At 39.5% G+C, this 16,054-nt stretch overlaps 1 protein-coding gene across 2 annotated transcripts; it reads left to right on the top strand.

The window, feature by feature from the left end:
* The first annotated feature begins 5,244 nt into the window (after window positions 1-5,244).
* On the top strand, window positions 5,245-14,098 carry RBM11 (RNA binding motif protein 11). 2 transcript variants are annotated; one of them, XM_050708258.1, is made up of 5 exons: window positions 5,245-5,412; window positions 9,040-9,202; window positions 10,064-10,142; window positions 10,830-10,923; window positions 12,828-14,098. In XM_050708258.1, exons 1-5 carry the CDS (start codon window positions 5,305-5,307, stop codon window positions 13,170-13,172), a joined length of 789 nt encoding a protein of 262 aa, XP_050564215.1. In that variant the 5' UTR covers window positions 5,245-5,304; the 3' UTR covers window positions 13,173-14,098. The 2 variants fall into 2 exon arrangements, with proteins under 2 accessions (XP_050564215.1, XP_035396701.1); XM_035540808.2 differs by having other exon boundaries at window positions 5,248-5,412; window positions 12,840-14,098.
* Window positions 14,099-16,054: the final 1,956 nt, after the last annotated feature.

The following is a 16,054-nucleotide window of genomic DNA, read 5'->3' as shown; positions in this document are numbered from 1 at the left end:
GGAAGCAGAAAACAAAACTCTATTTAAGCTTCTGCAATTCATGACTCCTCCTATTGAATGACTTCAGTAGGTAGGGTGATCTCTGGGTTTTCAGGGTTGGGACTTTTTTAAGCTATTTCCCTCTCTCTTCAGTTATCACCAAGTTTACACTTAAGCAGTTGACGTTATGTATTACAGACAACTCCATTAGGAAGCAAAGTAGCTAGATGTACAACACTTTCAGAGATCCACCATGTCTGGTTTTTGTGCCTGTTTTTTTTTTTTCTTTTAAAGTGTGTCATTCAATTGTAATTAGGGGCACTGAAATGGGCAAAAGAAACGTGCAACAAAAAGTCACTTGGGTGGCAGAATAAGTTTTATGTAAGAACTTGAAAATAATCATAGAATCATAGAACAGTACACACTGAGTTGGAAGACACCCACAGGGATCATTGAGTCCAACTCCTGGCTCCACACAGAACCACCTCACAATCAGACCATGTGTCTGAGAGTGTTGTCCAAACACTTCTTGAAATCTGGCGGGCTTAGTGCCATGACCACTTCCCTGGGGAGCCTGTTCCAGTACCCAACCACCCTTTCGGAGAAGTGCCTTTCCCTAACACCCAGCCTGACCCTCCCCTGTCCCAGCTCCATGCCATTCTCTCAGGTCCTGTCGCTGTCCCCAGAGAGCAGAGCTCAGCACCTGCCCCTCCGCTCCCCTCGTGAGGAAGCTGCAGGCCACCATGAGGCCTCCCCTCAGCCTCCTCTGCTCTGGGCTGAACAAACCCAGGGACCTCAGCCACTCCTCAGACATCTCTAGATCCTTCACCTCCTTCAGAGCCTTCCTTTGGATGCTCTCTAATATTTTTATGTCCTTCTTATATTGTGGTGCCCAAAAGTGCACATAGTGCTTGAAGTGAAGACACACCAGCGCAGAGCAGAGTGAGACAATCTCCTCCCTCGACCAGCTAGCAATGCCATGCCTGGTGCTCCCCAGGGTACATTCATTCCTCCTGGCTGCCAAGGCACGCTGCTGACTCACATTCAGCTTGGTGTTGACCAAAACCCCCAGATTCCTTTCTGTGGAACAGCTCTCCAGCCTCTCTTTCCCACATCTGTATGTATATCCAAGGTTGCCCTTTCCCAGGTGCATAATCCAGCACTTAGTCTTGAACTTCATGGAGTCAATGATTGGCCCATCTCTCATCATGATCTCTCTACAAGAGGATCGCCACAATTGAGGGAGTCAACAGCTCTGCCCAATTGCCACACACAAAATTACTTAGTATAAATTTAAGTCCTGCATTCAAGTCATTTATGAACATTGAAGAGAACCAGCCCTAAAATGGAGGCCCCACTAGTGGGAACCCTGCTAGTGACTGGCCGCCAGCCTTATGCCACCCCATTTACCATAAACCCTTGAACCCAACACATCAGCCAGCTGTTCACCTATTGTATTATGTATTTATCTAGCTGTATGGTGGACATTTTGTCAAGAAGCACACCGTAAGAAACAGTATTGAACGCTTTGCCAAAATCCAAAAAGATTACATCAACTGTCTTCCCTTGGCCAACTACATGGGTAACCTTGTCATAAAAAGAAATTAAGTTAGTGAAACAGGGTTTCTCCCTCATGAGCCTGTGTTGTCTATGGCCAATGACTGCATTGTCTTTCAGGTGTTTTTCAACCTGCAATTCTGAGAACTATATCTCCATGGATTAATTTTTACACATAAATACCTTCGGAGCCTTTTCCAAGAAGTCATTCTCCAATCTAAATCCAGAGGAGGTCTATGAAAGCATTTCTGTAGGAAAGAAATGGAGAATACAGCCCCAGGCTTAGGAATCTCACACAGACAATGACTTGCTGTGTATCTGGGGTATGTCACTGAACTTCATTCTGTCTGTGTTCCCGAACTCTAAAACAAATGAAGGAACATCTACCATTGTGAAGCTCATTTATTTACAAACCATTTCACTGGGTAGGTACAAGAGGACAAACTTAACTTTCTTGGACTTCACGGTAAGGCAAAGAGGCAGATAGACTCTGAATTACTGAAATGAGAAGTCTGGATGCTTGGTTTGTCTATATGTAGCTCCCAATTATTTCCACTGTAGGAGAAAGAAAGATGTCAGAACCACCCAAATATGAGGGAGACATGTCCCAGAGATGTTTGCTGTTTAGTATATCTTTTACAGTGCTTCTAAACATATGATCTAGGTATAATTATTTTTCTTCAAGAACAGTTAGCAGGAGGGGTTCAGTATTAGCTTTCAAGCAGTAAGTCTCTTCAGGTAGTTTTACAACCATGAACAGCTCTACAAAGCTGTGCTACAACAGCTATCAGCTTCTTTCTGCAGCTGATAGCCTTTAAGAAGTCTTCAAAGTCTTTACCCCTTTGAATTCAGCTACAAGGAGAAGACAGTGCAGTACATCTGCTCATTTGAAATTCAACCCAGCTTAAACAGTGTCTTTTGATTATTTTTGTTCCCATTTCTCAATTTTGTCAGTCTATTTTGAGCAATGTTCATTAAGGTAACTCTTGTTATTTGCATTCCTTCTTCATCTCAAATCTTTAACACTTTGTCCAACTATTATTATAAAAGCACAGACCTACTGGTATTAAACATTATTTAGAAGAAGTAATGCTATAGTGTAAATTTGGTTCCTTTCCCCTACTTTTTAATATAGATCAATGTTACAACAAAAACTTAGTGATTATTCATATATGAGTTAAAGTATGGAGAGCTCAACACCACTGAAAATGCCTAATACTGGAACCAGTAATGAACTCTAGTAAAACATCTCCTGTATTTATCTAAGAACCTGTCACTTATCTTAGAAGAAAATCTTACATATGCACTTATACATATACCTAATGCCACTAGCTGTAAATAAATTGCTCACACTTGCTATTTTACACATGAACAAGGAAAAGAAATGAAATTTTTAGTTCCTTCTAAAGTGAAAACCAAAAATCCCAACTAACATGTAAGTACTGTACCCATGTTGATATAGTCTATGATATATCACCTATGTTGATATAATAATACATGTAAAAAAAAAAAAACAAAAAAAACCCACCAACACCAGCACCAACAAAACAGTTTTAAAGCCCTCTGAAATCAGGGTTAGGAAAGGTTTCCAGCACCAACTGAACACCCAGAAAATTTTGTGGTATTGATCAGCTTGTTGAACGAGTCCTCGTGGGACTCACCACTGTCACACAAGGGAACTATTCACAAACAGTCTCATGCCACTCGGAAATTCATAAATCTTAACTACAGTTCCTGTTTACAGTGTAGTTTCCACTGACATCCCAGTGTCAGGTAAATCTATCAAGGGGATTGTGAGTTTCAGATACACACTCACAAACAGATGTGAGAGCCTCAAAGTTCAGGTATTACCTGTTCCTCTTCTCTGCATATTGTTATGTCCCGTGCATTTCTCAGAAGGTTACACTTTTCTTGCATTGAAATTCAGTTACCTGCTGCTGAAGTGGCTTGTGCAACCACTGGAGGATCACTGCAGTACCTCTCAAGTACTCTGTGTTTTGCAGTGCTCAGAAATGTAAGGGTAGCACCTCTTGAACGAACCACAATTCATTTGGGAGAGCCCTCAGTCCATCAGCTTTTATAAAAACCCAAAAGACTGGCCAAGTATTCAAGTTAAAAAATATATAAAACCTTCATTTTATTGCAGTGCAAGATTATTGTGATTTACAGATATCAGAACAGCAGACTTACACTTCAGTTTACCGCCAAAAGTTTCTGATAGAATAACAGTTAAAGATACTACAGAATCCTTGCATGGTTTTCAAAATTAAGATCAAGTTCTTACACAAGTCTTGGTATCCTGATCTGCAGTCACATGTATTTCCCCTTCTAATCTTCTCTCTACCCCAACGATTTCCTAATCTTGGAAAATCCCATTCTTATAAGAATTCTCATTTCTCTTTTGAATGAAGCCACTTCTCCAGAACAATTACTGACTCCCCTCTAACTGCTAGCTTTTGAGCACTACTTCCTTCCAGGCAAGACGAAATCAAATCGCTGTTCCGCAATGCTCTGTGTTTAAGTATGGGGAAAAGAAAAAAAAAAAAAAAGCCATCTAAAGATTACAAAGTGAAAAACCCTGACTGTCTGGAAAACAATTAAATCTCATTGTTAGTTCTACATTGAGACTTGTAATTCCTGTAAAATGATTTTTAAATAGGTGCAAGAAAAACATGCAGTTATTTACTCGTTTTTAGCTGAAACTTGACAGGTCTGCAACTAAGCCTCCATGAGAAAATAATAGGCAGAGGGAAAACACTTTATCTATGCTTGGGAAAAAATAAGAAAATATTTGAAAAGATTCCTTACATTTCTGTCTTTGACCTCTGGAAATGTGCCTCTTTGTAAAATAACACTTTAAAATATATACACTGAACGTTATGCACAGGTATGTGTTTGAAACCTGAATGTAGCAATCACGTAACAGTGGACTAGCGTGCAGGTGTAACTGCAGCTTTAAAGACAGCAGTCATCTTCCAGTTCTTTTCAGTTCTTGAGAAAAGTACAACCTTTGACTCTTCACATGTAAATTTTATTAGTAACTATTACAATACTTGAGGGTTTTAAAGGGGAGGGTGTCAAGAGGGTGGAGTTAGTCTCTTTTCAGTTGTGCCTGGCGACAGGACGAGAGGCAAAGGGCACAAACTGAAGCACAGGAGGTTCTGGATCAATATGAGGGGGCACTTCTTTACTGTGAGGGTGACAGAGTGCTGGGACAGGTTGCCCAGACAGGTCGTGGAATCTCCTTCTCTGGAGATATCCAAAACCCGCCTGGATGCCATCCTGCACAGTGTGCTGTAGGTGACCCTGCTTGGCAAGGGAGTTGGACCACATGATCTTCAGAGGTCCCTTCCAACCTCGGCCATTCTGTGACTGTGAAGGGGTTTCGAACCATTTGCCGCTCGTTCCTGCTGCTGCAGCTGCAGTACCCACCGGTTCCACAGGACGGCGACCAGAGAACAAAGCTCTCTGCGTCTGTTTCACCTCGTTCTTCAGCGGCGCTTTACCCTTCATGCAGAACATATAACAAAACATTCCGGCGGCACGCTTCCTCCTGGCTCCGTGCGCCTGTACAATACACATTGCCAACGGCAGGGCTGAAAACAGTGTTTTCCTCGGGTCAGCTGTGAAAACTCGGAGAATAAAACCCGCAGGGCGCCTCCTCACGCTGATGCCCCTCCCGCAGTCGCCGCGTTGCTGGGACACCAGGCCCGCCCCGACGCCGCCGGATAGGGGCGCCGCCATGTCGGGGCCGGGGCTGGGGCCGCCATGTCGGGGCCGTGTCCGGGGCGGGCCGGGGAGGCGGACAGGACGCTGTTCGTGGGCAACCTGGAGAGCCGAGTGCGGGAGGAGATCCTCTACGAGCTCTTCCTGCAGGTGGCGGCGGGCCCCGGGCGGTGGGGAGCGGGGGGGCCCGGTGGCTCCGCGTTTCTTGCTGGTGTGCGGGGGGTTGCGGGGGGTTGCGGCCGCGCCGAGCTGCTCCTCTCTCGGCTCTCCTCTTTTCCAGCTTTTCTCCGGGGTTTTTTTCGCCTCTGCCGTGCTTGTGCAAGCTTTCACTCCAGAAAGGGGCTCCGAGTTAGTGAGGAAGTTAAACAGGTTAAAAACCCAAGGAAAATAAAATCTTTTATACTTTTTCTATACCGAATAAGATTTTTTTTTGGATCAAGATTTTTATTTAGAAAAATCAGCGCAAAAGCTGACAATGTGTCGAGCAAGGCTGCAGCTGCTAACAGAGTGGGACAGGCAGTAGGAGTAGTCTGCAGGTGGGTTGTGAGACTTCCACCTACATAACCTTTATAACAAAATGTTTTGTGTTTTAATGCTTGAGAAGATGCTAATTCTGTCAGTGGGGTCACCACCCCGTGCCTCCATTTTCTTGCCATTCGCCCCAGGAACTGGAAGGCATGCTGAAAGACAGCAAATGTGGCTGAGCCAGGCTTATTAACCTGAAAGGAGTAAGGAAAAGGCAGGGAGTATCATATCAATAACACAAGCATCAAATTGCAAGGTGAATTGATACTAGTTGGTGACAATGAGGTATTTCTCCAGTCCTGATACAATCACATGTATGAAGCTCAGCCTGGACAGTTCAGCTAACAGCATGGTGATATACTTGCATCCACTAATTACACCCAGTGTCAGAAGGAGCCTTACTTCCTTCGGGTGTGTTTACAGAACAGAGTACAAAAATAGAGGTGGGCAGAATAATCTGTTCTTCAGCTATGTCATTTGCTAACTAGAACTACTTCTGCTCACTGTTCTTATTCCACTGATTAATCTGATATTCATCTTGTTCATCTAAGCAAGGTATCAGCACGCTACTCTGTGTGCATTGGAAGGCATTTTTGTTTGGTATGTTCTAGCCTTGTGCTGTTTTAGGTGATTCCATTTCTTCCTAACTTCTCCCTAAAATTATCTAAGAAACAGTTGTTTCTTTATTTTTTATTTTCTACACAGTATTCCTACCTGTTTTCAATAGTATTCTGTTGTTTAACTTTAAAAGTTAAGTTACGAAGGCTTGTCTTACCAGAGGATATTAGTAACACCACACAATTCCCGACATAAAAGTGATGAAAACAAGTGGTTGTTCTCAGAATGCAGTTTTGTATGAATCTTCTGCATAATCTGCTTCGGTCATGCAACTGCTGACTTCTGTCTGGGTTTTCACATCGTCCAAATTAACACCTGCTTAACTTTTTCCTTCTCTTCATTGCATTCTCATTCAAGTTGCTCTGTCGTCGCTGCAACAGCACATGCTTCCCGTTGCAGTATTGTCCTTTCTTAGGCAGCATGTAGTTCAACCTTCCTGCAGTGGTACAGCCCTAAAAATGCACACCTGAGCTGTAGCTTTTCCCCATCAAATTAGGAGAAAATATCTATAATTATTTCTAAACTATTAATATTTTTTATTTATGAACAGGAAGACTACAGAATTGAAAGACTGATCTGCAAAGCATTTGAGCATGTTACTTGTAGTTCTTGAAGAACCAGATTCTCCTCATTAGGCAAATAATCAGAAGACTGGATGTATGCTGTTTTTAGAAAAACTGCAGTGTAGTGCAGAACAACAACAAAAAAATGCCTTAAAGAGCCAACTCAAACAAAAACGAGCATGTTCAGAATCTCACTGAAATCCCCTTTAAAAAAAATAAAATAAAGCCACCAAACTTGAAGATACTTGGAAAGACAAAATCAACATATTGAAGATTGCCTGCGCAGGACAATCTAGGTAGTATCCATTGGTCTATAGCCCGATCATCTTTCTGCACCAATAATAAAAACTGGTACATTACTTTTGATCCTTAATATTTATTGTCTGTATGACTCTCCTGCTTTCACAAGGGCTGGGGGGGGAAGAGGGAGAATAATACTCATGTTTCATCAAGAGCATCTTATTTAAGTGAGGAGTAGTTTATAGACAGCTTGCACAAGCATACAGCAATCAGGCATTATTATCACAGATGACAGTCCTTAATATCCTCAGTCTGACATAAGAAAGGGTATAATAAGGAAGATGGCTCCAAATCATCACTCTAAACGCTCACAGCAGACGAATTGCAGATTTGTTGTTTGACAATAATCATTGAAAGTGTGGAATAATAAAATAGATCACTTTCTATGGCTTATTTTCTTCATCTGAGCATATGCAGTGTGTTTATTATGAATGTTGAACTGTTTATGCACACTTAATTGCTGTGAAGCTGTTATAACGAATTAACCTGTGCTTGCCTAAAGCTGCAGATGACTTCTGAGTGACTTTTACTGGAAAGTGCGCATCGTATCACTAGCAGTAGTGTAAGCCAGTTCTGCTTTTTTTATTCAGAACAATAAATTATCCATCTACAACAGTAACAGACAACGTTTGGTAATTTTGTCACTGTATCTGATGGGATTTTTTGTCACTTTAAGACACCTCATTTCATACCTGGATATTATATCCTCTTAAAGGTAAGTTGTTGCCATCCTCAGCATTCCAGATCTGTGGCAGGAGACTTGCTGGCCATTTGTTTTCACTCTGCTAAATCAGCCTTACAGTTTGTTTTAATAAGAAATTGTTAATTCCATGACTGATATGCTCATTCAGCCTTGCATAGGGAAAATTTAGTATTTACTATGAAAATGACAGTTTCCTTGCAAGTGAAACCAGTATTTACGCAATATCACTGCCGTAGTTTGGTCCTTCTAGAAGGACTGTGCAAGGATTACTATGTAGGCAGAGATGGAACTTCTTTTCAGTGAAGATACAGAATATCCTGAGTTGGAAGGGACCCCCTAGGATCATCCAACTTCAACTCCTGCCTCCAAACAGGAGGCATATAAGGGTGTGGTTTGGGGTTTGTTTCTTTTTTGGTCAGGAACACTATGCTATCTCCGATGAGATGGTAGAGTCTCTTGATTCATTGCCATGCGTTTGTGATGAAGGTTACATAGTACAGAAAATTGTGTTTTGTGGTGGTTTCAGAAACACTAGTCTCTATTAAGGTGTGCTTTCCTACAGTTTTGGTGCTTCCTGTTTTAGGAATTTAAGGAAAATAGAAATATATTACTGTATTTCATAGCTTTTATGTAACTGATATTATCAATTTGTTCAGTTGTGTTAGCTGTGCAAAAAAAGCTCTGTAATAATTGTACTAGCAGCTGTACATGCATAAGGTAACCTTTGCTATAGATGCAGTAACTTAGTAGTTACTAAGTTCCTTGCGGCTGTCATCACTGTTTTTAAAAAATAATTTAAAAATCGGATTATTAAAGACTAAACATCATCGATGGAGTGATGGTTCGTTCTCCTTTTAATATTTTTAGAGATGATTTTTTGTTTTATAGGGAAAGCTTAGAATTTGAGCATGGGGAATGCAGAGAGATTTTTAAAATTAAGTAGAGAATCTTATACTAAGAAATTTGCACTGTTTCTGACTATGGCAAAATGTACATTATTATGACAGGTTTTTTTTTTTTTTTTTTAATACTTAAGTTTTGTGAGAAAATAATGTAAATTTCTTTCAGGCTGGACCATTAACCAAAGTGACAATTTGTAAGGACAAAGAAGGAAAGCCGAAGTCTTTTGGATTTGTCTGCTTTAAGCACAAAGAATCCGTGCCTTACGCAATAGCTTTGCTGAATGGAATCCGTTTGTATGGAAGACCAATTAAAGTACGGTATCGGTTTGGTAGGTTTACTGGTCACGATGATCACATAAGTCTTTGTAAAAATTAAATTGTTTTCCTAAATGACTATTTTTTAATCCTACAGTCTTTCAGAAAGATGACAATTTATAGCTGAATCTACTGCAGTCTTTTTTATTTTCAAGGAACAAAATCTTTTTGTGGTTTTTGCATAGCGAAGTATTCACCGTTTTTATTTTTTGTTTACTAAGAAAAGACAATGGGTTGGTTCACAACAACACAACTTGCAAGCCAGCAAAGACCATGCTGTATGGAATACAGAAACAGCTCTGGTGTGGCCACAGTTGTCATGACACATTACATTTAGTAAGAGCAGCAACACTCAAGCTGTTTGGTGACTTTTATACACAGAGTTATTAGTTTTAAGTGGAAGAGATTGTAGGTAGAAAAACAGTCAAATCAAAGTTTTATTCTTCATTTTATGTTTATGAAAGTCAACCTGCTAGAAAGTTAATGATTAGGCAGTATTTGCAACCCAGACATTAAGGAGTTGTGTTCCCACTATGCACTGTGTCGTTCTTTACTTAGAAGGCTGTACAGAGCAGTTGCTGGTTGTATGTAAAGTGGCTGAGGTTCCTAAATCAGAAGCAGTGAGAACAATTTTCTTTGTGATTACTTCAACAATCCTGATTTATGCTTCTGTAAGTGACTGAGTATAAATGATAAACATTTTCAAGCAGTAAATGGATGCTGTAGGTTGTCAGCCATAAATTGACACCTCACCATTATATGCTAACTTTTATATACTGGTGCACTACAGATAACATAGAACACTTTCTGTGTCTTTAACTTGTAAATCAGATAGTCATAACTGAATAGTCATTACAGTATTGTCTTATTTACAGGGAGTTCGCACTCATCAGAACTAAACAGCCCGACACATGGTTTCGAGAACTATGTTGACTTATATTCACCTTCATATAGGTAACAAAGATCTACAAATTAATTGTATGATTATAATTCAAAGAAATCCTGTTAAGAAAGTGAGTTGATGTGGTAGAACAATCAGCAGTTGCACACTTTAATTGCATCCTTGCTCACAGCAGGTTTTAGTTAATGTTTGGTTGTTCAGCTTGCCAGACGTTCAGTTAGTTGAATGTCCCAATCCTATTTGGTTTTGCAAGATACAGGCACATGAAAAAATATTTAAGTATGGTGTCTGTACTGGCACTGTTTGTAGTTCTTAGAGAAAAAGAAAATCTGGCAATGGAAATAATCATTTCAAACCCCATTGAGTTAATATCTGTAGCTTTGTGTGTGTGTATATACAAGCAACTGTCACGCACATATGACCACAGGTAGAACCTGTTATAATGGAACTCTGGACACCCCAGTTTCAATCTTGAAAAATGATGAATTTGGAATGTTAAAAACAAGTGTGATAGAACTCCCATGGTAAAATCCAGGACTCTGAGTCTGCGCTTCAGTATGTCAGGGTTACTTGTTGAGTCTTTGGATGTGTTTTCCTTGTTTTATTAGTCTTTCATGTAACTCCAGATGTTAATATCTGCATTGGATATACTCATTATAGCCTAAGAATTACATCTCAGCAGTCTACTAGGCAGTATTTGGTGGAAGTCTGGTCTCTGTACATTTGCTTGTTTTTCCTAGGTATCAAGAACCTCATGGAAATGTGCCATTTCCTGTTACTCCTTTTCCAACGAACAATAGTTTACCTCAGGAATACTCAGTCTTTCAAAAGATGGTGAGTTTGTGTTAAAAGTTATAAATGTGGGAACTTTTTTTTTAACCTGAAGGTATTCTGCATTTTGGCAAACAAGTGTGCTTATTTAATGACTCAAAATTTGGCTTAGGCTTCTAATTTGACTATTAGGTCTGTTTCTCACTTAAGGGATCTACCTAACCAAACTGTTTTGTTACTGCAGGAATGTCTTAAAGGTATAGCTTAGGGAGGCTAAAAAGTCAGTCTACAGAAGGAGCTCATTGCTGTACTATGTTTCAAATCAAATCCCCTTGGTGAGACAAGATAACCTAGTAAAATTACAACCATGAAAGCAATAGGTTCTTCATAAATGGCTAATTCAGTTGGTGGCCACTTAGCTCTTCTACTTATTTCAGATATGCCCAGCAGAAGTTTGAAATGTAGTTCTGTTCTAAAACTGAACTAAAACTCCTCCAACAAACCACCACTGCCATTATGAGAAATGTTTAAGTTAGGGCAACAGCAATTTAAGGGTTTCTGGCCTGAACCTTTTCATGCCTCTGCAGTTCTCACATTGAATTCTCTTTCATTGCAGTAGGCAGTGAGAATTATATTCCATTTCTCTCTATCAGACTCAGGTGCGCTGGTCTGTTGTCCTAATCTGAGATATTCCCCAAATCAAGTGAACTGATCTCTTCAGATGATAACCTATGGGCCAAGCCCTACTCATGAAGCATATCATGGAAATTCTGAATCTGATGAGTATGAGTTGGTAGGACTGAAGAAACCCAGCATTTAACGTGAGGTACAGACTGTGGACAGTCCAAGTGCCACCTAGTCTGACCAGGGAATGACCCTGCCTGTTGTAACCATAGAAGGGGTGAACTCTGGATAGATCATACCTGATAGCTGCAATCTGATCAGGAAGATGGAGAGGGTCTCTATTCCTTGCCACACAGATCTTTCTGGTGGTGGCCTGCCTCCCCACTTCACGGGCTCAGTCCTCAGAAGATGTGGTGCTTGCACAAACTTTCCCATCCCCTCCGTTGTGGTTGGATGCTTTGGAGGGTACCATTGCCCCCACTGTGCTCACTGTCAAACCCATTTCTCAGTAACAGTGCAGTACACAAATGTTGAGAGACCAAACTCTCAGCAGACCTGCACACACCACCAACTTAATTCCATTTTCTACTTGCTAGAAGAGACAGACAGTATCACAGCATGTCTCCAATGATTGCTTGTTGCAGCTTCAGCAGGAAGCAATCTGCATGAATGTATGCCTTCATCTACCTCACCTTTATGTGAGTGTGTCAGGCTTACTTGGGAGTCTCTTTTGCACACAAGGACATACTCAGACATGCTTCCCATACTTTTTCGGGTTACTGTCAGTCAGTAGAAAGCTGCTTGCTCTCTTCTGACCTTTGTAATTCTATTTCTGTATTTGGACTGTGTATTTTATATGAGAGACTCTTGGGATACTTCAGAGAACGTAGCAAGAAGCTGTGCACTTATTGTGGTGTTTCAAGTGCTTTAATCTATGGATTCACTATACCTTGCTGGAACTTGTTTCAACAGTAACTTCAAAATTAGTTGAATCAAACCAGACTAAAAGAAAAAAAAAAAAAAAAGAAAAAATCAGATGTGCATGTCTTTTTATTAACAATAGGTATTGTAGTTACAAATATTTATAAAATGCATAGATGAAGAAAATAAAGGAATGCTGTGTTTGGTCACCTTACACAAAGACTTAATGGGCAGTTTAATCTTAAATCAGATTGTCTGTTTTTCAACTATACAAGTTGAGCTAATAAAATAAATGTTTTGCTTTCAAATTTTGTGTTTATTTACTATATGTAAGTTGCTGTCAATATTTTCATTGTAGAAACTGTAATGCATGTGAAATTAAGCTCCTCAGAACTTCCTCTTAACAGTATTAACAATTCAAGTTATTTCTCCAGATGAACCACTTTTTAGCACAGCAGTATACAGTTCACAGCCCAGTGGGTCAACAATTTCCTTACTATCAGATGACTCCGCCACCGCCTTCAAATTTATCCGTTCCTCCTTATCAGAATCAAGCTGCAAATTTTAAGTCTGGACAGAGTTCCTTTGAATTGGCCTTGCCGCATTCAAGTGATTGTGAAGTGTACCAGGTGGATGAAAGCACTTCTAAAAGAAAGAGAGAACAGCAAAGCTGTGACAGTGACACTAGTACTGAAGATGACCAAATGAAACAGAGAAAATGTAACCAAAAATACAAGAAGTGCAAAGCCAAGAAAAAGAGGCATTAATACTGTGTAACTGGGTTAATTTTTTAACTATATTTGCTATTTTTATTTGAGAAATTCTCTCATCCTTGCACTTTATTTAAAAAAAAAAGGAATGCTCAAGATTCATATTAATTTTGAAATGGATTATGCATAAATTATGCTGATATCCTTTATCTAATCTCAACCAAATTAAAGAAGAAAGTACTTTCTTTAAGCTATGGGAAACATTTAAAAAGTTAAAATTTTCCTATTGAAGGAAAAAAGTAGCTAGTTTTGGTTTTGTTTTCTAAGAATTGTGAAAGGCAATTATTTCACTACTGTGGAAACTTTATGAAAATATATAATTTCAGCCACTCATAAAGCATATGTATCATTTCTATGATTTATGGAATTTATTTTTGGGACTGGTGTAAGAACTTTCTGGAGCAGTTGAAGAACTGAGCAGGCTAGAAATTCTAAGTGTCATACTGGAGATGTGCTCATCACTGAAGTATCAGCACCTATAACTTCTACTCTTTTCTGATTTAGCTCTGCTGTTATGTTCCAATAGGGTCACTTTGTATACTTACTCAAACTGTGGTGTGTTTTTTTCCCCACAGTATTAAATGTGAGGTAAAATACGGGCATTTGCACTAACCACAAGACTTACATAATGTGTCAATACTTGAATGTATGTACTTTATGGCCACAATATGTACTGACTAGAACTATATACATATATATATATATGCATATTTCTATGAACTTATTCTCTAGTGGTTTATTTGCTTATTTGAGACTCTATTTGTTAATTGTAACAAATAGATAAAAAAACCTAACAGAGTATCTCCATTACAGTTCTAATTGGTACCATAAAAGTCAACTGAGTTAATACTGCCTCTTAAGAAGAAAAGTTCCTACCTTGTTTGCGGAGGAAGAATAAACTCTCATACAATGGTGAATCAAAATAGTGACCTATTTTCTATCTTTCACAACTTTAATTATTCACAGCTGCCATCAACAACCTACAGACAGAGAGGTATTTTTCTATATTAGACCAAGTAAAGGTGAAACACTTTCATGATCCTTTTATGAGAAAGCAAAACACTTCATTTTCAGCTATTAATTGCTTAAAGTCTTCTATTGAGACTGGATGTAGGCTCCAAACAGTAAACTGAGTTTAATAAAACCAAAATCCTTTTTTCTTGGATATAATGTTGGGTTGCTCAAAAGGAATACTTTTCATCCTCACAACAACAGTATTGAGAAAGAATACCCAAGTTTACTGGTTTATAGTTGATGAGTTTTACAAGTCCAAATGAGTTTAAGAGATGGAAGAAAACACAGCTTGCAACAATTCCTATTTTTTCTGATACTCTAAATCACAGCTAATGAATTAAATTTCTCAAGGATGCCACTTCTAACTTCCTAAAGGGATTACTTCTTCAGCTGAGGAGACTATTGCTGTAATACATATACATATGTGGCACCCTTGAAATGTCATTAGCAGCAATTCAACAATCTCTGGAAGGAACTTACATAACAGGTTTGTGCCTTAAATAAGATTTATGCCTTATCTCTTAAGAATCTTGTTAAGCCTGCCCAATCACTTTTGCTTTTCCCTTCCACACTTCCATAAAAAAACACTTGTCCCTTTATCTTTTTTCTCTCACCAGTAGCTTTAGGGCTAAGCTATGTAATCTAACTTATGTTGAAATATATTGCTGACGTTATACCAGTAAGTCACTGATCGCAAAACTTGCCACTGGTTTTCTTTAAGTCCATGTTAAAGAAATGTAAATACGATCACTTAGAGGAAGAAGATGTTGACATCAGCTTAATTTAGAAGTGAAGTTCATCAGACAAAAGAGAAAACAGATGCCCTGGCCAGAGTTGGACAAGATAAAAGAGAAGCTTAGTCTATGCTGACATGTCCTTACCAGACTTACCCTTGAATAGGTATCTAAGATCATCTGTTCTGTGCAATTATACTCTGCAAAAGTAATAGGGCTAATAAAATACCAGTGTGATTTGTTTAATGAAATATTTTTCTCAGGCTTTTTCTTCCCAGTCTTTTTTTCCTGAGTGAGGTGTAGATTTTAGCACCTTTCAGTAACCACTGAGAACTCTTCGGTGTATTAGAAGAAGAAAAGCTGGACCTGTAGGGATGTGCTACAATTACTTTAGCCATAAATAAATTCTTCTCATACATCCATTAACTTCATCAGGACCTCGCTTCAGTTAAGGCAATGCTGATATTTTCATTACTGATATTGCTGATATTTTCAAACTTTGGGCTGCTCAGGGAACTAGTTAGCAAGGTCCCCATGGAAACTGCTTTTGAAGTCATGGGCATCCATCAGTGCTGGTCAGTCTTTAAGCACTGCCTCCTAAAAGCACAGGATTGGGCAATTCCAAAATACTGGAAGTCAAGCAGGCAGGGCAGTAGGCCAGCTTGGCTGACCAGGGATCTTCTAGATAGAGCTGGCAAATGTACCAATTTTCAAGAAGGGCAAGAAAGAAGATGGTAACTACAGGCCTGTCAGTCTCATGTCAGTGCCTGGTAAAATTATGGAGAAGATTATCTTGGGAGTTACTGAAATGCACCTGGGGGACAATGCAGTCATAGGTCACAGCCAACATGGGTTCACGAGGGGTAGGTCCTGCCTAACAAATTTGATTTCCTTTTATGATAAGATCACCCATCCCATCGATCAAGGAAAGCCAGTTAATGTAATCTTTTTGGTTTTCAGTAAAGCTTTTGATACAGTTTCTCATAGAATCCTACAGGACAAAATGTCCAGCATACAGCTAGATAAAAACATCATACGATGGGTGTATAAATGGCTGATGGGTAAGGCTCAAAGGGTTATGATAAATCGGGTTACATCAGGCTGGTGGCCAGTCACCAGTGGGGTCCCCCA

Source organism: Cygnus atratus, chromosome 1 (assembly GCF_013377495.2).
Source record: "Cygnus atratus isolate AKBS03 ecotype Queensland, Australia chromosome 1, CAtr_DNAZoo_HiC_assembly, whole genome shotgun sequence".
NCBI classification, from domain to species: domain Eukaryota; kingdom Metazoa; phylum Chordata; class Aves; order Anseriformes; family Anatidae; genus Cygnus; species Cygnus atratus.
The sequence above is the reverse complement of the archived record's forward strand: the minus strand, read 5'-3'. Positions and strand labels throughout refer to the sequence as shown.